Below are 24,524 nucleotides of genomic sequence, written 5' to 3'. Positions count from 1 at the left end.
GCTATCCTGAGGGCCAGATGACTTAATAAATATTACAGTAGTTTTTTATTGCTGTATAGCAAATTAGCACACATGTAGCAGCTTAAAACAACACACATTTATTATCTCATAGTTCGTCTGAGTCAGAAGTCCACGTCTAGCTCAGCTGAATTCTCTGCCCACGGCCCCACAAGGTTGAAATCAAGGTGTCCTCTACACTGTGTCCCTTTCCGAAACTCAGGTTCTCTCATGCAGCTGTTGAACAAATTTCATTTCTTTATGGTTGTGGGACTGCGGTTTCCACTTCTAGCTAGATGTAAACGAGGGGTCGCTCTCAGCAATTAGAGGCTGCCCTCCATCCCCACAATGTGGCCCTTCCCATAACATGGCAGTTGCTTTCTTCCAGGGCGGCAAGAGCACGCCTCCCTGCCTTCCAGTCCCTTAACACTAGATGAAGAAAACTCTGCTTTAAAGGGCTTGTCTCATCAGGTCCCAGGCTACGCAGGGTACCCCCTTTAGCTGGTTAGATCATCAACATGATCGTGCCTTGGTATCTTCCCATGCTTACAGTTTCCACCCTTACCCAAGGGGAAGAGGTCCTCTGACAGTGAGGGCCATGGAGGTGAGGGTCATTTTAGAATTCTGCCTTCCAATGTGATCTGAAGTGAAAAGTAAGAATGATATGCAAATATGCAAAGTGCGTGTTATTGTAATTTTTATTATCATCATGATCACACTTTCAACATTCTTAACCTCATACAACACTATTTCAGTGGTTGAAATTAGCTGTAAAGAGCACTCCAATTCATTTAAAAGTTACTTAACTCAGAGCTTAGTATTGGCTTTGTAACTCCCTGAATTCCTCTTCTCTTGGGGTTGTTTACTTCCCACATTCCCGACACCTGTCACTGTCACAGAGTCACAGTGCTCTCCAAGAACGGGGTTCCACGGAGAATTATCTTTCTGTTGGAGTCACCAGTCTGTAAAATTCTCAACCCTCATCACACTGACGTGTATTCACCAATCCTGAAATTCCCTCTGGCCTGGTTGTACTCAACTCTGAAACAGATAAAGGAAAAGATCATCTTTCCCAACGCTTTACTGATACTTAACCCAGGAACTGTATGACAGACTTGGAGAAGTTTGTGCATAGGCGACAGGATTGAGCTCAGGACCATCCACGTGGCTTTGTCATTTGACCAACACTCAGGAGGACCTCATACATTGTAAACAGTTTGATAAACAGATAGTAAAATATAGTGTAAATGTAAAATAAATACAAACATAAAATATAATATGACATAAAAATACAGTAAAAGGAGGATGGAAGGAAAGGTTGGAAATGATTACATCTTCCATTTAAGTGGAGTGGGATTTAACCTAGAAATCTAAACAAGAAATGGTATTTTGTGAATACAAGCACCTTCAGGGCAGGGACTAATTTCATATCCATACAGAGATTAGTAAACCTTTCATGCATGGAATAGAATTACTATTAGATTAAAAAAAGGATAAAAAGAATACAGACTACAGATTATACTTGTGTTCAAAGTCATCTCTGCCACTGTTGAACATGATCGTTGAATGAGCTGTTCTTCCCACTGAGGCTTGGTTTCTGCCTCTGTTAACATGGTCTACTGTGTTAACACCGTCTACTATGGTATTAGACGGTGTGGTAAGTGAAACAGCCTATGCTAAGCTCTTAGGACAAGCCTGGTCCATGGTGAGCATTTAGTAAGTGTTGACTGTTGTTGTTGTTATTATTTATTTTAATTATCTTAACACGTGGCCCAATGTCTAGAATATATTAAGGGTTCAGAAAATATTTCTTTCTTCACCTTCTCCAGTACCTACCTGTCAAGTTGAACTAGATCTGTCAAGAGGCGTGTTGTGAAGGTGAATGTGTGTGTGTGTGTGTATGGCTGGGGCATTGTACTGTACAGCGGAGACTGACATGTTGTAACTGACTATGCTTCAGTACAGAAAAAAAAGGAAAAAAATATTTTTGGATATTGACAATCTGAAATATGTTACGAGGTGACTGTTAGTCTAACTTAATGTAATTTTCTTCCTCCTTCCTTCCTGCCCACCTCCTCCTTTCCTTCCATCCTCTCTTCTTTCCTTGACTCTCCTACTCTCTCTCTTTCTCCTTCCTTCTCTTTCTGTATCCTTTTTTCTCAAGCAGATATTATTTTAAATTTTCGAACAACCTATGTCAGCAAGTCTGGCCAAGTTATCTTTGAAGCAAGATCAATTTGCATCCACTATGTCACAACCTGGTTCATCATTGATTTAATCGCTGCCCTGCCTTTCGACCTCCTGTACGCCTTCAACGTCACCGTGGTGAGTACAGTGCTCCCTCCTACATGGCCTGGAAGGTTGGTTTTTACCCCTGTGTGTATTTTTCACGTGTTCAGGTGTTAAATGTTTGTGGCAATTTGCATGTCCAGGATTTTGCGCCCTTTTTGATGAAGAGGCCAAGGTGACCAGTGATGTGTAGGCCAGATTTTCCACTTAAGGAAGTTACTTCCTGTTTCTAATAATTTCGTTACCTAGAAGCAGGATATTAAAAAGCCTGAATGTGTCATCAATACTGACTCACTAAGCAAATCCTTTGATAAGGGAACCATCTGCAGGAATATAAGCATTACTTCATATTATTCAGCCAAATATTTGCCCCAAGAATTTGGTGGAGAGTTTGAAGATTTCTTCTACTTTTATAACCTTTTCTCTCTCTCTCTCGAATATTTCATTATTCATTGGCAAAACAAACTGAAGACCTACCAAGATAGAAAGAAATGCTGAAATTAAAATAAGAGAATTCAGTCCCTTCTCTGAAGTCCTTGTAAAAATGTTGGATTGAGCAAAATGCTAAATGATGAAATTACCAACATAAACCAAGCATTCTCTTGAATTTTTATTGATATTTGTAACTTCTCTTTCTTCATCTAAAGCCTTTATTCTCATGTATTGTCGCAGGGAAGAAAGTATGCCCATTTGTAGTAGTCATTATTTTTACTGTTTAATGATTGATATTCTTAAAAGCATTAAGTGCTCCCTTATAAACAGAGCGACTTTTAGGAAGGTATAATCACACTTTTGGACCAGTAATGCAATTTGCTGCCAAAGTAACCTGTTTTAGCAGGTTTACTAAACATTAGTTCAGAGTTAAACATATTTCCTACTCAGTTGACAACCCCCTCATAGAAATTATATTCTCTATCAAGAATTTTAAAAGTACAGTTTTCAATATTAAACACAGTGATCAGTGTTTCAGATACAGTCATTATTGACTTCAGAATGAAGATTGGACTGTAATCTTGACTATTTAGTACAGATTTATGCATTTGTCAATTTCATGTACAATAGCATTTTTATTTTCTTTTTCTTTCTTTTTTTTAAGTTAGGAAGTTGAGTGTCAACGTCTTTAAGAGGTTTATAACTCAGCTGAAAGGAAAGCTCTGGGGGAAATCTAGTGTATAATATCAGTCAGTGCTAAACTGAATTGTTACCCAAGTTTTTAAAGTGCTTTTTCAAGACTGAATTTGACTAGATAAGTGTACTATAATGAAAGTGTAATGACTTAAAACTTGCAAGACTGCCAAAAAAACCCCAAGGAAGTATATAATCTGCAAAATGATAAGAAAAATTTTCCAAATTATCCTGGAGAATTGTTAAATAAACAGTGTTTCATAGATGCTGCTATAAATTAACTTGCTGCTTTGCTAACTAAATACTAGTAATTTTTTTTTTATATTCCATTTCTCTTTGGGCACTGAACAAATAAGATACTTTTAAATATGTATATTACATAATGTAAAGTTAAAAATACATATGTTTGGATAGGATTAACATTTTATAGCCCAAAATCAATGTAAATAATTTTTGAAAAAGTTTAATTCTCATATTTTGATGAATTTTAAGCTCTTGTACCCTGCACTTCACTTCCACTCCCTTTGCTCATTCTCACTTGTGAAATACGGCACAAATTCTTTATAAAGAAAACAAGTTATAGACAACCTCCACGCCAGAAAGAAAGAAAAAGAGGAAGGAAGGAAGGAATCTCTCTCTTACCAGTGACAGTGTTTCTGTTTTTCGCAGGGCTGAGCATAAGATCATTTAACAAATTGGCATATAAATTTGTTATTTCCCCACATAAATTAGTCAGTATGAAATAGTCTATTTGAATAGAAAAGCTTATTCAAAATATTACATTTACTTCACAGGAAAGCGTAAGTTTGGAGGAAAAGTTGATAAGTATCGCTATTGTTATACTACAGAGACTTACAAAAAGAAAAGCGGAAACAAACAAACCAAGGTACTGATTTACCAGAGCTGAAATGGGTTCAGTGAGTGCATCTGCATAGACGACATTCAGAAATGCATTACAGCCATCAAAAACGTATTGCAAGGTTTAGCGCTGGCTCTGCCCACAGCTGCTGAGGGCAGATGTTTCATACACAGCTCACACATTTATTTATTAAGACCTACTATGTGTAAGTCACTATGAAAGACGCTCTGAGAGAGAGAATTATGAATGAGACATAGAAAGTGTGATAGAGTGAAAAAGGCAAAAGTAGGAATCCAAGTTGCCATCTGAGTGACTTCCTTAGGGAATTTAACATCAAAATAGGCCTAAAATGAGCATAAAAATTCCTCCATAGTTTCTGAGCAGCCCCAAAACGCAACATTTCTATAAAACACCTTGTTAAGTGTCTGTCACCCAGAAGATCCTCAGAACATGTTAATTAACTTTTTTCGTTCTCTTTTTCCCCCTCCCCAGCTGATAGGCAGGAGGTGGTCATGTGCAGTAGGTGACACGGGGAAAGCACCATTTGATAGCGGTTTGTGATGAATGCATCACTCACTGTCTAGCCCCTGTCTACAAGGTGTTTATAATTCTCATCAGTGACAAATTCTGAGCAGCAGCCCCAGAGTGAAAAGAATGCTTTCTTTTTTCAGATTATATATTTCCATCTAAATCAAATATGCCTCTTTCTTCTGTCATTCATCTAGAACCAAAGTTCACATTATACAGCAGGAAATGTTTGACTCAGATGGAAATATATATCTATATATATATATATATGTGTGTGTATATATATATATATATATATATTTTTTTTTTTTTTTTTTTTTAAGTGCTAGCAAAATCACCAGGGCTGCCTCATCCTGGACACCCAGGCTCATGTCCCTTATCTTTGCAAATGACTGTTGTTCTCATGTAAGGGCAACCCCACATTCTTCCCTCAAACATCCCCTTTGTGGCCATAGAAAATAAGGAGATTGCCTGCACCAGTGTATGTTCAGAGGGTGTCTCAGTCTGCTCAGGCTGCTGTAACAAAATATCATAAACTGGATGGCTTAAACAACTGGAATTTATTTCTCACACTCTTGAAGGCTGGGAAGTCCAAGATCAAGGTTCCAGCCAATTTGATTTTTCATGAGGATTCTCTACCTGACTTGTAGACTGCTGTTTTCTCTCTGTGTCGTCACATGGTCCTCACACGGCGAGGGGAGGGAGAGAGAGATTGGGGTGGGTGGGGAGCAAGAGACAGGGCTCTCTGCCCTCTTCTTATAAAGGCATTAATCCCATCTTGAGGACCCCACCCTCATGACCTCATCTAAAACCAAATTAGCTCCCATAGACCCATCTCCAAACACCATGGCATTGAGGGTTAGGGCTTCAGCCCATGACATTTGCAGGGACGCAGCTCAGTCCATAGCAGATGGTGTCATCCAGGGTTCACTCTACCTACAAAATTGTCATCTGTCTATCAAATTCACCTGCCTATACAACAAACTTCACTCCCAGTGAGTCCCTCTAAGCCACAAAGTAGAGGCTGCATCTGGCTTACAATCAGCAGGAGAAATAATAGATGAGAAGTTGGCTGTGAAGGAGAAGAAACTCTACACAGAGGAGTGACAAAAGGAATAAAAGATCACAGCTGCCTGGCAGTTTCCTCAAAGGATCCTACGATTTTATTATATTTCAGTATAGAATAATTCTCAAGATTACAGTTGAAAACACTTTTATGGAATATCTAATTGTTACAGGGAGCTTGGAGTGTTTTGTACCTTCACTTATAACTATCCATATCATTTAACACAAGTTTATTGAGCATTTACTATGTGTCAAGCACTGTTCTAGGTACGTTTTTCTTGGCGATAAGGGAAGATGGTTAGAGGAAGGAGAAACCAGAAGTCTGTTGACTACAGTTAATTATAAAGGGAAAATCTCAAAAGTGCTGACCTTGAATGTCCAGAATCATAAAATTTTGTCCATATAGGAAAAATTAGGCTTAGGTGTAGTCTTAAAAATTCCTTTCTTCCTCTCTATTTATAATTCAGCCTCCAAGTCAGAAAGGGTCAAGGAATTTGTCAAACTCTATTTGCATTTTATTTGACTTTTCTGTTTTGGAGGCTCTTTGAAGGTGTGCAAAGAGTGTATTTTAGACTACCGTGTATGTTGTTAACAGTGACATTGACCTTTCTGGTGGACACAAATGGTGTACACTTTTCAGTTGAGCCCCCCTTAGTTACCAGTCTGTTGTTTTAGTTCATACAAAGGCAGGACTTAGGAGATTTTTCTAAAATTATGTTCCATTTAATTTTGGTTCCCTGAGCATGTTTGTTTAACAGAGAGCTCAGAATGTCTATGCTTCAGGCGAAGCTTTTCTCTGTCGATCGATAATGTTAGACAGAAGTTAGTAAAACACATGAGGCTGGAGGTGCTACTGGTGTTTGTCAGCAGATCTTACTCAAGATTTATAGGTCTGATTATTTAAAAATAAGAAACCTAAGTTAATTTTGTTACCACTTCACAGGATTTTACTTCAATCTATACCAATTTTTCTTACAAAGCACCCCCCCTTACACGTGCAGGAGGAGGGGAAGTGGAATTGGAAGAACATGTAGAAATGAAAAGAAAGGGGTAGAGACATCTCATATCCAATCTTAATCCTATAAAGCGTTTCAGCTGTGTATCAGAATATGTCCAGTTATATTCAGGCAAAGAAAAAGGCTAAATCCTAATGAAGGAAGATAAGTATTCATGCAAAGAAATTAAATTGTCTTATCATCCTTTATCCTGTCCCCGTCCGGTATAACATGTCAAGAAATTACGCAGGAATGGTCATAAAAGTGACCTAAGCATTGGAATCCCAATTGTACTTAATTTCAAGAATTTCTCAGGGTGGCCGTCAGCTACGGTACCTGTTGTGGCCGCAGTGACCCCACGAGCCAAGCTGTGCGGCTGTGTCTCCCACCGCAGGTGTCTCTGGTGCATCTCCTGAAGACCGTCCGGCTGCTGCGACTTCTGCGTCTCCTGCAGAAGTTGGACCGTTACTCCCAGCACAGCACCATCGTCCTGACCCTGCTCATGTCCATGTTTGCCCTCCTTGCGCACTGGATGGCGTGTATCTGGTATGTCATTGGAAAAATGGAGAGGGAAGACAACAGCCTTCTGAAATGGGAAGTTGGTAAGGGCTCACACTTGTCGCATTTTCCATTTTTAAGTGAACAAGGAGATTGTCTAGACTTTGGAGAAGTGAACGATGAGTCTCTAAGTATATGTCATCTGACTGTTGATTTGCCTCATCTTTTTTTTTTTTTTTTTGGAGGGGGGAGTGGGGAGGGTCCACAGTACAAGTGATTTCTTTTGAGAAAGTTTTCTAAAACCACCTTGCATTTTTTTGTTCAGAGAGCAACGGTTTCAGCTTGCAATGGGTTAACTTTTTTAAATGACCAGCAAGGCTGTAGAAATGTTTAGATTAGTAATGTGTGATGTTATCTCAACATATTTCATGGCAAGCTAGTAACAGTAAATCACTGGGTATCTGGCCAGTTGTTACAATATTTTTAAATCATAGAAAAATGATCACTTGTAACAGAGGTGGTGAGTTCATAGAAAAGATAATCTCTACTATTTTCTCCTTTAAAAAAAAGAGCAGTATCATACTAACGCTCTTTCCACATTTAGGATACTTTGATAATTTGTATTGGTACAGAGGACTGGGTGTTAACAAATACAATTTGTAAGATTTTGTGTCCCCATAATGCAGGGGAGCTTAAGGGAGATTTTCCAAGTGTTACATAATTCTGCATAAGTGATTCTGAAATATTCTGCACATGAACACATTTTTAAACTTAATGTGAAACATAAAAACTTTATAGAAAATGAAAATTCTGAATGCCATAACCCTCTATCCTAAAATTTCTGCATTCTTCTCACAATCTTTCTTTCTAGAGGATTGTCATTGTTCTTTATGTAGGATTTTTTTTCTTCTTAATCTGATATTTAATCAAAGAATCTGTTTCTTGGTTAGCTAGAAAACCCTTCACTTATCTTCTCCTTCAGAAACCAATCTTGGACTTTTAAAAGAAGCTCAGACCTCTGCACAGGGATAAAGCCACAGGAGATTCCCAAGGGAGAACACTCTAATTTCTTACACCAGCATTTAGTGCGGGATCCATTTGAACGTCTCTGGGTAGGGTCTCAGAAATGCCATCCTCTCACCATTGGGTATGGACAAAGCCTTCAGAGGGCGTCTTCGGAGAATGAGCTGGAAACCTTAAGAAAGCAGTTCAAGGGAGTGAATCTCTTCTCTAGGTTCTTAAAAATGTTCCTGCACATCTCAGTTTTGTCCCTGAGCTAGACAAAGAAATTGATGTGTTCTGATAACTTTCATCTCAGAATGGTTTTCTTATCTTCCTTATCACAGTGCTTTTTCTATGCTTTGCTGTGGACCTTCTATTCAGAAACAAAGTCAAGGGAGAAATAAAACTGTAGAATGAAAACAAAAGTATCCTGCATAAAGGCAATAGGAGAAAATGTGAGATGGAGGAAGACAAGAATTGATTAAAAGGAGAATCAAAGTCTGGATTGTACTTGGAGTCAAACATTCTCTGTCCCTCAGTATCGTTTCCCTTTTTATAACTGTCCTAAAAGGCTTCCTCATCACATTCTCTCGTGTGGTCCTCATGCTGTTCGGTGGATTACAGCCTGAGATCTCCGCCCTTTGTTTTGGATCCACATTAGAGTTCTGGCTTGTGGTCAGCCACCTGATTCCTCTTCGGACCTGACCTAATTTCTGTGAGGCCGCAGACCCGTACACTCATGTTAATTTGTATGGCTTGTCGAGTCGCAGGGTCTCCAGGCGGGGAAACCCAGCTTACTCACGCCCCCAGACTGAGTTGTACGAGGGAAGCTTTATGGTTCGTTTCCAGCACACCAGTACTGCTGCAGACTTACAAGCAAGCTGACGTTTCTCTTCCCACAAGCATGCAGAGGTGTTGAAAGAGAAGCCAGCCGCCGGCACTGCTCCCCTGCTGCCCCCCACCACTCCTGCTGGGTCCTGCTGTTGTGGTTTAGGGTAATGAACGGGGAGCTTGTAAGCTGCAGGTCAGCTCATAAAGGCGAAATACAATGATGGGAAGAACATTGGCCTGGGGGCAAAGGACCTCTCCTGTCACAGCTCCAACACCCGCCAACCGTCAGATTTGTAGTAATTTTGTTCACCTGTCCGGGCCCTGGTTTCCTCATCTACAGCATGAGGAAACTTACGATGTTAACTTGAAAGGCTATTTCAGATTTATGACTTTAATGGAGGAACAAACCCAGTTTTATGTGCTTAGTGAGTCTATTTTTTTATCATAGCTCAGTACCCATGTCAGAAGCGACCATCAATGTCAACAAGTTTGAGGGGTGTGTCAGAAAGGACACCCTATGATCACAGCATGACAAGGAATTGATATGTTTTACTCAGTTACGATAAAAAAAAAAACTGAGTATGTATCTTTAGGAAATTAGATCTATTGCCCAAACACCTCTAGGATGGCAGAACGCTAATTACGTCTGTCAGTACATAAACTTGGCTCCAAGGACTTTCCCTTCCCCTAAAATTACTTGCTTCATTTGTTCATTTAAAACATTCTCCAGCTGAGCTTTGGACACAAATTAAATAATTATGACCTTCCTTACCTGATTTTATAATGAAGCAGCTGAGAGTCTAGGCTGATTTAGTTTTTACTGTGTCATTGTCCATTAATAATACGTTTTACCTTTTTGTGTCCAGTTACCATGAACCAAAAAGTACATCACACAAATAAAACTTGATTAGAGAGCACATTGTTCTCTAGCGTTGTGACTACATTAGACACACAGGATGGATTCACCTTCCCAAGGAGTAAGATGGAACTTCCTTTCTGATCATCGTTAATTGCCCTGAAATTTCTTCCCCCTTTTTGTTTCTGGCAGGTCTACTACTTACAGGCAGAGAGACTTCCAATATTTTGTATCAGACCAAATCAAACTTAATCTTTAAAAAATGTTTTATAGTGTCACTTCTGTATAAGATCTCTATTTGGGGAAGGAAGAATGAAGACTCCTAGACTAGTTATATCAGAGGCAGGTTATGAACTGATTCGCCTGTGTTGTATTTTACTTGATATTTTCATGTGTTTCTGTACCGGATTTTAAGGAATTGGAGGTTTGGCTAATCGCTTCAGGGAATTTTAGTCCTGGAAGGACCTTGGTCCAGCTCCTCGGTTCCATGGTGAGGAATCCAGCTCTGCATTTTTGTCTCTGGGGGAAGAGGTTGTTATCTCTTGTGTCCACTGCTGCTGCTTGATTGTGGTGTGCAGTTTGCAGCACATGGCAAATGCATAAAAAAAACAATTGTTGAATGAATCAATCTCCAAGGTCATCTAATTACTAAATGACCGTCATGGGACAAGAGCCTAGATTCCCTAACTTCCTGCGTAGAAGTCTTCCTAGTAATTTTGAACATTATGGTATTATATGAAATGGCTGTTTGCCAGATTCTTTCCAGCAGGAAGTCTGAAGGAGAATAGGGTGGCCACTTAAGATTTGGTCATTCATTCAAAAAATATTTTTTGAGTGCCCACTGCATGCTTGGTCCTGTGTGAAGCACTGGTGATATCAAAAGAATCTAGTTCCTGTCATGATTAGATTAAAGTCTAGTGGGAAAAACAGACCAGTCGTTCAGTGGCTGTATCACAGTGACAGGTTCTGTAACAGGAACTTGTGCAAAGGAGAGGCAGCTAAATTTCACCAGAATATCAACAAAGGTGTTTCCAAGATGAGTTGAGTTTTAAAGAATGAGTAGATCTTGTCTCTGCAGATGCCCAGAAATGGGCATGTGTCCTGCAGGGACAGGACTGTATGAAACAGTTCGCCAGGACCGGCATTAAGGGTGAAGTGGGGGAGGGTCATAGTAAGGTGATGAGATAAACAGGTAGGTAGTCAGGGACCAGGTCTTTAAAGACTGTTCATGCTAAGCTTTAGAGTTTAAACTTCATCCTAAGGCTACAGCAAGGCTCAGATTTCTCTCTTGAGCAGCAATCCCTGAATATGGAACCCCGGGAAGCAGGAGATGTTTTGTTTTGCTGCTTTTTCAACATCCGTAAGGTGGCTGTAATAATAATAGTGCCTCCCTCACTGAGGCTGCCAGTATTAAATTTGGCATCTATGTGAAGCATTTAGCACTGTGCCTGCCATCTAATAACTGCTCAATAAAGTAAGAGCTATTATAGCCATCATCCTGTCTTATTATGCCAGTTACTTCTAATAAAGACAGCCTCGTGAGCTGGGACTAGACATACTCATCATTTTATATGGGAAGGGTTACTAAGTACTGGCTTTACAAGTGTTGCCTTCAAGGTTTAGTTGTACTGCTGGATAATTCATTACATAGTTTTTTAGATGGATCTTCAAAATAATATATCTGCCCAAACTTTCTATTTAAGTCAGACTTTGAAAAATGAGTGATTTTCACATAGCCTCATAATTGCACTTAAATTGGATATTTCCCCTTCAAGGCTAATGCAGGTGAGAGGTCCCACATCCTCCCTACATGCTTGTTGGGATATCAGGCTTTTATGGGATTTAGACACAAATCTAAAGTCTTACGTCTCAGTGTGGTGTTAAAATTTTAAAGTTTGTTTTGGTTGCTAAGAAATGTTTCAGAATATTTCTATAAGGCTCCAATAAGTATCTAGCTAAATATGCTTGAGAAGACTTTGCATGTTTTCTTAGATCCCAATTAATGTAGGGATATATTATTTTAATATAATAGTTAACTTATAATTATATATTATAAGTATAAGCATAAGTTATTGTATAATATAATATAATTAATAACTAATAATTATATTTAGTTAATATAATATACATTATATAAATATATAATAAATACCTTATAAAGTTCAGTTTATGACATTTATAAAGTTCAATTAATGACACTGAATTAGTCCTTAAAGAGCTCCATTTGGATCATGAATAGAATATAATCATTCTGATTTAAGGTAGAAAGATTTGGATTTGAATCTTAACCGGGCCATGGTGACTTCAGTGTGTGACGTTTTCTACAACAATCTCTGTTTCCTCATCTGTAAAATGGGTGTGATAGTAGTGACTCTCACAGTGTTTTTTACGACTAGAGGTACTCAAGTTGATGTACCTAACTCTAGTTATATTGTTGCAGCTGGTAACTACCACCACCACCACCTCCAGTCTTATCACTAATCGAGGCCATTTTCAAACTGCAGCCACCTGCTTACACTTATGTCAGTGAGCTGCATAGAACTGAGGTAGCAATACTGTTCAAGTCTAGTGAAGAGGTGATATTTCTGTATCGGTCACAGTGCTTCATTTTTTGTTGTTGTGGAGGAGAGGTAATTAGGTTTATTTACTTATTTTATTATTATTTTTGGCTGATGGAGGTACTGGGGATTGAACCCAGGACCTTGTGCATGCAAAGCATGCACTGCCACTGAGCTGTACCATCCCCCCACAATTCTTAATGTCCTTTTCTGTTTTTGCTCACCATTTTTGATTGAAAGCAAAATCAGAAAAGGAGCGCATTAGCAGGACATGCAAACTCAGGATTAGAACGATGGAGAGCGAGAATGTGGGAGAAGAGTGTGGGCCAAGGCAGCTCCAGACACCCCAGTGCAAGAAGCCCAGTGGCTGACATTTTGCAGAGATGGACTGGACACATTTCTGCCTTTGTCGATGTCATGAGCAAGTCCTAACCTTCTGTTCGTCTCTGATTCACAGTCCCTGAAAGAATCCGATTGGCCAAGCTTACATCCTATGCTCAGACACTGACTGCTGGGCCAGGGGGAGGACCCCCCCCCCGGTACTTACCCCACTTACCTTCCATTTCCAAGGTGAGAAGTGGGGCCCTGTGTCTCTCCATTTCTGTACACAATGGAGAGTACCCCCATCACGTAAGATTTTAGATAGCCCCCTCAAAAAGACAGACGTCTTCTACCATAACAACTTTACCCCGACATTTAAAAACAAATAGTAAAATTTATTTTTTAAAGTTTGTTAAAACGTTTCTGTAATCATCAGACCCCTCTCAGACGGCGTATGTCAGGTGGCATCAGCTGGAAGGCAGGCGGCGGTGATTCTCCATGCATCTTGCTCTCTGTAACACGGTGTGCGCTCCTGTGCCAGCCTCACCGGGGCACTCACCCAGCTGCACTTCCTCAGCTAGGCGGCGCTTTGATCGGTCACTGCCTTTTGTAGCTCAAATGCTACCTGCATTCCTCCTCGAAGCTACCTCTATCTCTAAGGCGATGACATGCTGAACTTTAAATGATCTGCTTCAAAGGTTAGAGATGAGAGTATATTGTAATAGAGGGAAGCTCTTTTTATCTTTTAATCCTTTGGCTGGAGTACGCTTCTCCATTATAGATGCCTAAATGTGTATCTGTATCACTGGGGAGGGGAAAAAAAGCCCAAGAATTTAGAATGGGAAAAAAAGGATTAAGTCAGATATGATTTTCAAGTTTTCATTGACAATTTTAATCCTAAATATCCTGATTCTCAGATAAAACATCATAAAAGCTGATTGATTTGAAGGGCTCTCTAGTTATTAACCGCTTAGCATGTACAAGCCTCATGTAATGGGAAAAAAATGACCAGGCTTATGATATCATGAGCTGATTATTTCAATAATTGTATTAAATTTTGCTCAAGAAGGTAGAATGGACTAGCAGTCTGCGTTTTCAGGTTCTGTGAAAAGGATTATAAAAACATTTTTAGGTAACCCTGACCTGTGGATTCTCATTCTTGGGACCAAATGGAATAAAGAAAGGGGAGAAAAGACTTAAAATGAGGTTTCTAATCATTCAAAAGGACCCCAGGGAGGGACTCCTGGACTTAATTTTGTTTTGAAACAGTGTCTTGAATTTTAATATGCACCAGCATCATGCGAGGATTGCATTAAAAAACAGATTTTAATAAACAACAAGATCCTGTTGTTTAGCACAGGGAACTATATTCAATATCTTGTAATAGCATATAATTTTAAAAAAATATGAAAAGGAATATATATGTATAAATGAATCACTGTCTGTACACCAGAAATTAACACTGCGTTGTAAATTGACTATACTTCAATTTAAAAAAAAAAAAAAAGCAGATTCTACTTTGGTAAATCTGAGGTGGAGCCCGAGACCCAGCATTTTTAATCAACTCCCTCATGAAATCAGGGCTGCTGGACCCCACGTCACGCTTTGAGTAGCAAGGTTTTAAACAGTCTTGAGGGTTTTTGGTGAACTTAATACTCCTGGTTGTAAAGTCCTAAACTGTAAGGAGATAGGTTAGGGGGTCCCCAGAGAAAGAGAACCAGGCATGGCTCTCTTGACATAAGAGAAGCCGTCATGTGAGCTAAGCTTGGCCACAGTGCTTGCTGCTTGAACAGGTCTCAGAGATCAGTGGTCGTAAGGCAAGTAAGAGAGTGCAGGAACAAAGGAAGAGCAGTCAGGAAACAACAGTCCAGCAGTAGAGGAGTCCGAGTTCCTCCTGAAGGGGTGTGCGTCACAATCGGACACAGTCTGAGCTCTGCAGGCACTAAGGCCCCCAGCCAGGTGGAGGATGGAAGGATGGTGTTGACCCTCCTGATTTCAGTCAATTAAAGCTCGGACTCTGGCAACCTTGGCCTCGAGTCTATGCTGAGTTCTTCTCTGCTCAAGCGCCTTCGTGAATATGCATATACCCTTAGCTTAAAACTTCCCCAGTTCTACTGTTCGAGCAGACACTGCTTTGGGAAAACTCCCTGGTGTTCTGCTTACTTGTTGCAAATGATAAATCCTTCCTTCCACCGCTCTTCAGCTTGGTTGTGTCTGCTGGCTCGACACCCACCAGGAGGTGAACCCAGTTTTCGGGTAACAAATTCAGCAACAATTGAGTTCTTCCTCCTCTTTTCACTTTACTATTCTTTTCCAGTCCCCATCCGACCTGCAAATTTGTTTGAATATAATTCATTCCTAATGAGCCAAGGAGGTCCTTGGGGAAGGAACTGACCTCAGTGCTGAAACGGTACAACACAGTGGCTTCAGTAGCACCATCATCAGAGACATCTGTGTCACCGACGTCTTCACACCACTGTCGGTTCTAAGAAACTACAGTCCAGTACCATCAGTTTTAAAAGGGTTGACAGTGCCCCACTTTGATAAAAAGCTTCTAGAAAACAGAAGCATTTCCATGTTTTAAGGAGCAAGATTTTACTCTTTTACCATAAAAAGCAAATGGTTTATTCTTAACACTCAGATTCGTCTCATACTTCATTTCTGAGTCATAACAATAAAGTTTGCTTATAAAAATTGGGGGAACAAAGTACACATGAATGTCCAGTTATGAGGTTGAATTATCTCTGCAGTCTGACCTTGTGTGTTTAAAATTGTTTGGGCATTTAGAGAGCCAGCAGTGCACAATTAGTTTTTAATTGCAGTGTTCTCAGTCCTTAGAAAAGGAACTTCTGGGTTTCATGTCGCATATTGGGAGTTAATATGATTTCAAGTTGCCAGAGTCTCTTGGTAAGAGGACGCTCTTAGGCTAGAAAACACTGAAGCTGAAATATACTCTGTCTCTGCTCCAGAGCTTCAGAGTGTGTGCACACTTCAGACCAAACACTCCAGGCAATGAATGGAGTTGTTTTTTTTTTTTTTTTCTCCTCTCTGGTGACACTTACAGTGTCTGTGAAACAACTCAGGAATGTGCATCATACACTGAGTCTGTGACCCTGTTGTCTTAATTATTAACTGCTCAGTTTGGTACCTGGGGGCAGAGGGGCACTGCAGGATTCTGCTCGGTTCCAGTCTCACAGTAAATCTACAAGAATCGGGTGAGAGATTATCCTCATGTACAAAATGCAGACCATACAAAAATACCTACTTTGCAGAGTCGTTTGTGAGCTTAAGTAAGAGAATGTGTATGAAAGCAGTTCGCAGACTGGACATCCTGCCTACCTCTGACCTCTTCCTTTCTACCCTATTGCGCTGTTCGAAGCTGTGGGGTGAGACTGGGGACAGTCTTGTCGTTCTGGCTCAGGGAATGCCAGATGCCACTGTTCTCAAATGAGTTCGGAGTTGAAGACGTATCTCACACAAGAAACACTATTTTTAGGATGGCCCAAAAGCGAACATGAGTATCCAAAGAAAAGAGAAAGAAATTTGCTTCTAGGAGGTAGAGGGGGAGTTTGATATAGCTGATTGAAGCTTGGCTCTCACTTACTTACTTACTTTACTTATATAATAAATATCTTAACTAGTTCCCAAGTATCATGTATCATTTACTGAATAATCCATTTATTCCCACTAACTAAATAAGGCATTTTAATCGTACTAAATTATTATGCATACTTATGACTATTACTAGGTTTCATTTTTATTCTACGGGCAATCTAATTTTATGCCAACATTGCAGAATTTTAATTATCATAGTGTTTAAATTTGGGTACATCAAATAGAATGGGGCCATTCTAGCTCATTTACAAATTCAGATTAATATTAGAAAAAAATTCTCCCCCCTGAAAATCCAAATGGCATTTTAATTGGAGTTATTTCAGGAATTAATTTGGGGAATTTTTATATCATTGAGATTTTTTTTTTGGTATCCAAGATTTTGATATTTCATCTCTGTTTTATTTAGCTTTTTATAGAATTAAGTGGAATTGTGTAGTTTTCTTCACGTAGGTTGCACATAGTTCTTAAGTTTATATGTAAGTATTATACGTTAGTGATTTATATCTCTTCAGTGAAATCTAGTGAAGTTACAGCAAATACTTAATAAAATAATCTTCTCAAACCAGTAGGCAAAAAAGAATACAGATATTAGAGAAATCAGGGAGAAATTTATTAGTATGCATACGTTATATGATCGTATTCCTAAAAAACTCAAAAAAGTAATTAAAACTAATGAAAAATTTAATATACTTGTTTGAAATATCTATAAATATTTTAAAGTAACTAGATTTTTTTCTAATTTATTATTTTCAGTAATAACTGGAACAAAATTAATGGAAAACGGATTCCATCATATAAACATAAAATGTGTAATACTTAATAATTTAAATTCTGCAGGGTTTATATTCTAAACCTCTAGTTTTGCTTAATTTTGCTTCTGTTTGATGAGACCTCGTGATGTACTGGGAAGGACAGTGGGCTGGGAGTCATGATATCAAGATTCCAGCACTGGTTCCAGGCCTCATGTTTCTCTTCTGTGCAATGAGGTGTCACAGCAAATGATCTCCAGAATCTTCAGAGCCTCAGCTCCTCGTTTTTATGTGAAGAGAGGGAAACAAGAGGCTTTAAGAGTTATTCCACTTTCAGGTATTTCTGAAGATACAAATACATATTTCTTCTTCCAAAAATAGGTGAACTGGTTTTGTGTGTGTGTGTGTGTGTGTGTGTGTGTGTGGTGACTTCTGGCTCTTGTTCCAGAGAGGGAGTAGGGTTGACCTGATGTATATCTTTTTAAAATTATTTTTTAGTCTATATATTTCTTTCTCCAAGTCCAAACATAATATATTTTAAGTTTCAGTGCTAAGGAGTAAAGATAATTTTGTTTTAAATAATGGAAAATAATGTATGATTTCATTGGAACAGAATCCTGTGCCAGTATTTTTCTTTGAGTAGTATCTTCTTTACTTTTATCTGTTTCCTTTCCTCGCTAACTTTAAAAATACTGGGTCCAGATAAGAGTTCTTCTGGAGAGCAACCCTCAATGCAGCTTCTCCTGTCTTCTCACTAACATTCCTCTGAAGGTCAGGAGAAAGACATAATGTCACATCTTAGACATCATTGAAAAATAGGGCCAACTGTAGAACTATTATTGTAAGAAACTAGAAGAATTTCCACTAAAAAGCAAGTGAATAGGGTTGGATTTTGTGTGTGTGTGTGTGTGTGTGTGTGTATATATATATATATATATAACTGAATTATAGTCAGTTTACAATGATGTGTCAATTTCTGGTGTACAGTACAGTGCTTTAGTCATACATGAACGTGCATATATTCATTTTCATATTCTTTTCACTGTAAGTTACTACAAGTATATAGTTCCCTGTGCTATGCAGAAGAAACCTGTTGTTTCTCTCTTTTATATATGTTAATATCTGCAAATCTCGAACTCCCAGTTTATCCCTTCACACCCTCTTCTCCCCCTGGTAACCATAAGTTTGTTTTCTATGTCTATGAGCCTATTTCTGTTTTATATATAAGTTCATTTGTTTTTTTTTTTTTTTAGATTCCACGTATGAGTGATATCATATGGTATTTTTCTTTCTGGCTTACTTCACTTAGAATGACATTCTCCAGGAACATCCATGTTGCTGCAAATGGCATTATGTTGTTGGTTTTTGTGGCTGAATAGTATTCCATTGTATAAATATACCACATCTTCTTTATCCAGTCATCTGTCAGTGGACATTTAGGCTGTTTCCATGTCTTGGCTATTGTAAATAGTGCTGCTATGAACATTGGGGTGCTGGTGTCTTTTTGAATGAAGGTTCCCTCTGGATATATGCCCAGGAGCAGGATTCCTGGGTCATATGGTAAGTCTATTCCTAGTCTTCTGAGGAATCTCCATACTGTTTTCCATAATGGCTCCACCAAACTACATTCCCACCAGCAGTTTAGAGGGTTCCCTTTTCTCCACAGCCTCTCCAGCATTTGTGATTTGTGGACTTTTGAATGATGGCCATTCTGACTGGTGTGAGGTGATACCTCATTGTAGTTTTGATTTGCATTTCTCTGATAATTAGCAATATTGAGAATTTTTTCATGTGCCTATTGGTCATTTGTATGTCTTCATTAGAGAAATGCTTGTTTAGGTCTTCTGCCCATTTTTGGATTGGGTAATTTGTTTTCTTATCAAGTTGTACGAGCTGAAGGATTGGATTTTTAAGTATAATCAACAGCAACTTGAATTTTTTCAAAGGCTCACACAATTGGAAGCCCTTCATCCTGTACTTATCCTCAGCACTCTGGTTCTAACAGCCAAGGTCTCCAAGAAAATGTAACAGTTTTCCTTCTACTGCTTAGGTGTTGCTCTGCAGCAGAATGGTGGTTACATCAAACCCAGTAGTTTTTCTGTGCCATCCAAAAATAAGAGAACCTTTAAAGTGTACAAATTTTCCCATTTTAGAGATGACGGCGGGGATAGGAGATACTAAAATGGTGGAGTAAATTGTTGGTAGTGACTGATCAGTAGAAAACTAAGTTCCATGAGTTTTGAAAAATTGTGTCATCACCAAATGGAACTTAAAATAGCACACACACCTTATAAATCACACCAACACAGAACATATAGAAAAAGACAGGAAAAGAGGAAATACCAAGAAAATACAAATGTTAAGAAGTAATAGGCCATTAAACATCATGATTTTAATGACTGTTCAATGACATGGGGAAAAGCTCAGGTTATTTCAAGTGAAGAACTCAGGATATGGATTTCTATATATCATATGATTCCTATTTTGGATGAAAAAGGAAAATATACATGCACGTGAACTAGAAATAAATTTAATGAGTAGAAAAGTAAGTTACACATTTGTCTTTTCCTTTACATTTTTTGAAAACAATTGATTTGTATTAAATGAATATTTAGTTTACATCCGTTAAGCACCACCTACATGCGTGGTGCAGTGCTTAATACATTTGTGTGCATTTCCCATCTGCTCTTTATTGCAATCCCATGAGGCAGGTATTTTCAACCCCATTTTGCAAAAAAACAAAACAAAACAAAAACTAAAGCTTGAAAAGTTTGAAATTTCCTGGAAATTTATTTTTTTACTTACAAAATATTTTAACACAAAAAAAGTTTAGAATGAATATAATAGACACCTAAAAATTGTATCTTTTAACATTTTGCCTTAACATGTTTGCTTTATTTCTATTTTCAAAATCAATACAATACTGTAGATAAAGCCAGAGCCCCATTGCCCTTCACTTCCCCCTTGTTCCCTCCTGCTTTCCTCCTTACTGCTCGAAAGTGTGTAAGATTCCCTTAGATGCTGTTTTTATGATACAGTGTATTAGTAAAGCAGTATATGGTGTCATTTTGTCTCATCATCTTCCATATAAATCATCACAAATGTGAGTAGCAGCAGTGGTAATGGTAATAGTAAGAGTAGTAGTAGTAATAATAGTAATCAGACTTATATGGGGCTTTCTCGGTGCCAGGCATTGTTCTAGGCACTTTGCAGGGACTCAGTCATTTAATCTTGCCATAATTTTAGGAGCCCAATACTATTAACATCTCTATTTACAGATGAGAAAACTGACACACAGAGATTAAATGACTTGCCCTGGATACACAGATAATATACATAGGAACTGGGTTTTCTCTCTTCTTTGTATCTGTTTACAATCTCATTGAGGTTTTTTTTTTTCCTTAAGATTAATCCTTCGTAGGTATAAATCTTGTATGGTTTTATTTGTTTATTTATTTATTTATTTATTTATTTATTGAAGTATAGTTTATTTATAATGTTGCCTTAGTTTCTGATGTATAGCAAAGTGATTCAACTATACACACACACATATATATCTATATATTCATTTTCATATTCTTTTTCATTATAGGCTATTACAAGGTATTGAATGTAGTTTCCTGTGCTCTACAGTAAGACACTGTTGTTATATCTATTTTATATATAGTAGTATATGCAGATCCTGAACTCCCAATTTTTAACTGTTTAATAGAATTCTGTTGCACAGTAAGCCAGTTTACTCATCCTGTTGGTTGACTTATCCATCCCCTACTGAGTTGCTTTGCACCTGTCACCATTACCAGTGGTGGGCAATGAGCACTCAAATACACATGTGCGAAAATTTCCTTGGGTAGGAGATGTAGAAGTGTGCTTGCTTGGTCAAAGGGCCTGTGCATCTGCAAAGTTAACACATGTTGTCAACTTTTCCTCGGAAGCAATTGTATTCATTAATTATTTGGTCAGTCATGTTATATGTGTTCTTTCCTGAGATTGTTACCAATGTTTTTAAATTTGTGAAAACCTTGGAGGGTACTGGGGAGTGGAGGGTATAAAGTAATGTCTAATTCTTGTTTAAATTTCCATTTCCCTGAGTAAGTAAGGTAGAACTTCGTTTTTGGGGGGTTTTTGGGGGGCAGGGGATTGGCCACTCTGGTTTCCTCTTTGGTAAATTAGACTCTCAACTCATTAATTTGCAATTTCTCTTCTTTCCTAAATCTATTGAGGTCTTTAAAAATTAGTTTTCAAAGTATATAGAACTTTCGAAGTTAACACTGATACTGATTTCTAATCACATTCGTTGGTTGTCACAGAGTTTGGTCTCTGTGATACTGATTCTTCAGTGTTTGTTGAGACTCAATTGGATATATTCTTTATGAGTCAGGGTAGAATGTGCATACAGTATTTTTGCATATAATTTTTAGTTCAAAGTTTTATATATGTCCATTAGGTCAAGTTTCTGAATTTAATTACACATATATTGCAGATCCTTATTAACTATTTTCTGACCAAATATATATAAAATTTTTATTTGGTGCTTTTTCAGATCTCTGTTCATTTTCCATTGTGTTTGGTTTCATTTTCTAGCTCCAGTTCCTTATTTTTTGTCTACCAGGTCAAGCTTCTGAATTGAATTTAAATACTATCTTATCATATGTCTCCATTGTTGTTTTATTAATTCAGGTTCATGGTGTATTAATTTTCTGTTCATCTAATTCTTGCAAAAGGTGAACTATTTCCTCACGTATTTCGTATTTGTGCTCATTTTTATTGTGAGCTAATCTTCAGTAGTGCTTCTTCCTTGTAGAAATCCTGCTCAGATTGAGGTATGAGAATGTCCAGAATTTTGGTTGTTGTTTGCTTGCTTGTTTGCTTTTGTCAAAGACAACAGGATTTTCCTTGCCCTAGGATCAAAAATTTTTTTTAATGTCTTGGCTTTAAGGCTTCTGTGCCTCATGGATAGTGTACATTCAGACATCAACATGCAAGGCACAATTCGGAATTTTTGTAATTCTCTCAAGACTGCTTTTTGCAAACTCTGGATTTCCTCATTATCCTCGTATGCTGTTGGGTAAATTATTTCTACCCATCTCCCTGCATACATCACACTTAGAGTATGCCAGTCATATACGAGGTGTCAGTTCTAGCGTTTGTAGGATTTCAGTGTTCTCTCTTCTCTGGGCGAATGGCCGTAAAACCCAAGCCCATAGACATTATTACTACCATTAGCTGCCCATCCCTGTCTCCCCGTCAGTGTCACCACCACAGTGTCAGTTAATGTAATTGCTACTCCTCATTTTTGCTTATGGAGATTTCACTTCCTCTTTTGGAAGAATATGTCTATTTCCAGGTATTTATATTGGAAAGGCTTGCACAAGCTAAGTTCATAATCTTGCCAGAACCACAGTATTAATTTCCGGCCCAAATAACATAACCTAAATTCCAGTGTGCTTTTATTGTACGTTATATTTGAAATATAAGACTGGTTGTAACCTAACTCATGAAATGCCAGTTGAATAAGGGTTAATTACTTAAGACCTTATTCCCACTTGGGATGCCTTTATGGGGGAAAATCATTTAAACTTAAGACCTCAAATGTCCAGTTCTACCGAGAGAATTGTTCAGTTACCAGGAAAATAAGTTAGGCTGCTGTCTTGAGAAGACATCATCAAATGTGCCTCATATACAGCTACTCTTTCTAGCTACTGTATTAACCATAGTAATTCTTTCAGAATAAGTGACAGTTTAATGTACTGCAGATTATCTTCCTAAGAGACTATAGATATAGAGAAAAGCAGAACAGAAAAAAACTGAGTCATTGAGATTGTTTCTTTTAAACTGTACAAAGTTTTCAGTGCTTTAACTATAAAATAAGTATTTGTTGAGTCCGTAAGAATGACAGTGTTGTGAGCTGTGAGCATTACAGGGACTCTTTGAGGCTGCCTTCTTAGAAGTGTACTTTGTTGTTAGAGATTCAAGAGGTGGACATAAAAATACACAAAATTATTTTTTTAATACTGGTTTGGCAGTCTATACAGGCAAAAACCTCCTTAATAGTTTAGAAAGAAGCAGAAGTGATCCAAACTGAACCTCTGTGAAGATGGCATTTGAGCTGGGCTTCGAAAGGTGAGTACTATTTTGGAGAGGATTCATCAGAAAACATTTGGGGGAGGGCACAGTGTGAACACGTGCATGGAAGCAGGAGATCTCACAGTGTATTTGAGGAACAGTGAGTGGATGAGATGAATTTGTCCAGTGTAGAAAATTCTAGACCAGCTGGAGTTGCAAAATCAGAAGCCCCAGCGAGGAGAGGGCAGAGCATCCGTGGGTGGAGTGGCAAAGGCAAGCCTTCTCAGAGGGAGTTGACGATGACCTAACTCCAGCACCAACATAGACCAGGTGTGACCACATCTGATTTTTCCAGAGAAGTTGGGAGTTGGGATTTGGGGGTAAATCTCTGATATTTAAGTATTGGCAAATAATTCAGAACTTGAAAAGCACAGTGTAAGAACCAAATAATATTCTGTGGGCCTGATCAAGCCCCGTAGGTCACCATTTTGCCATCCTAGACAGAGCAAGTGAAGAGCAGGATGTGACCAAAATAATGGGTTGGAGTCCTGGCTGAGATGTGCAGATTCAATCCCCAAGACAGCAGAGGCCAGAGAAGGTGACCTGACTGATACAGTTTTAGGAATTTTATTATAAACTCAAGAGGGACAGACACAGAAAATATTTCTCTTTGTGATATTTGCCAGAAGGTTTAGTCCAGCTGCATATTCCTGTGGAAAGGAGCACACGTGCTGTTTTTTTGGAAATTGGTCTCACAATCTATAGACTTGTGCTAATGAAAAGTTTTCCTCTATTTGTTATCCTAATTGTGTGAACATTTTTATAAAGGGGATTGAATTTATAAAGAATGTCCACTGGAATACTTTCCCCATTTGAGATTTTAGCCAACATGAACATAACTCAAAGATATATGATAAGAAATAAAAGATAACTAAACATTTTATCTGAATGAATTAGACATCTGGCATCAAAATTTCCATTCCTCTTTTCTCTCCTTTCTTGTTATGTGCTCATGTGTGGGCATTTGCTTTGTATTTAGAGTTCCCCCAACTAGCCACAGACAGAAGAGATAATGTAAATGTTTCATTGTCTGTGACCTCACGGAGGCCACTGCCCAAACCCCGTTGCTAACATGTCCTTTTATTTGGACATAAGAGTCTTGATTTTCGG

The 24,524-nt window shown here is 38.3% G+C and overlaps 1 protein-coding gene across 1 annotated transcript in view; it reads left to right on the top strand.

Moving 5' to 3' along the window:
* The window catches only part of KCNH8 (potassium voltage-gated channel subfamily H member 8), a 353,104-nt gene that overhangs the window by 224,923 nt on the left and 103,657 nt on the right, over positions 1 to 24,524 (top strand). Inside the window, exons 6-7 of the mRNA XM_010959592.3 lie at positions 2,165 to 2,322; positions 7,253 to 7,460. Of these exons, the coding sequence (XP_010957894.1) occupies positions 2,165 to 2,322; positions 7,253 to 7,460 (366 nt within the window). The remainder of the gene's footprint in view (positions 1 to 2,164; positions 2,323 to 7,252; positions 7,461 to 24,524) is intronic.

This window comes from Camelus bactrianus, chromosome 1, assembly GCF_048773025.1.
Source record: "Camelus bactrianus isolate YW-2024 breed Bactrian camel chromosome 1, ASM4877302v1, whole genome shotgun sequence".
Lineage (NCBI taxonomy): Eukaryota > Metazoa > Chordata > Mammalia > Artiodactyla > Camelidae > Camelus > Camelus bactrianus.
Note: the sequence above shows the minus strand (reverse complement) of the source record. Positions and strands in the feature narration are given on the sequence as shown.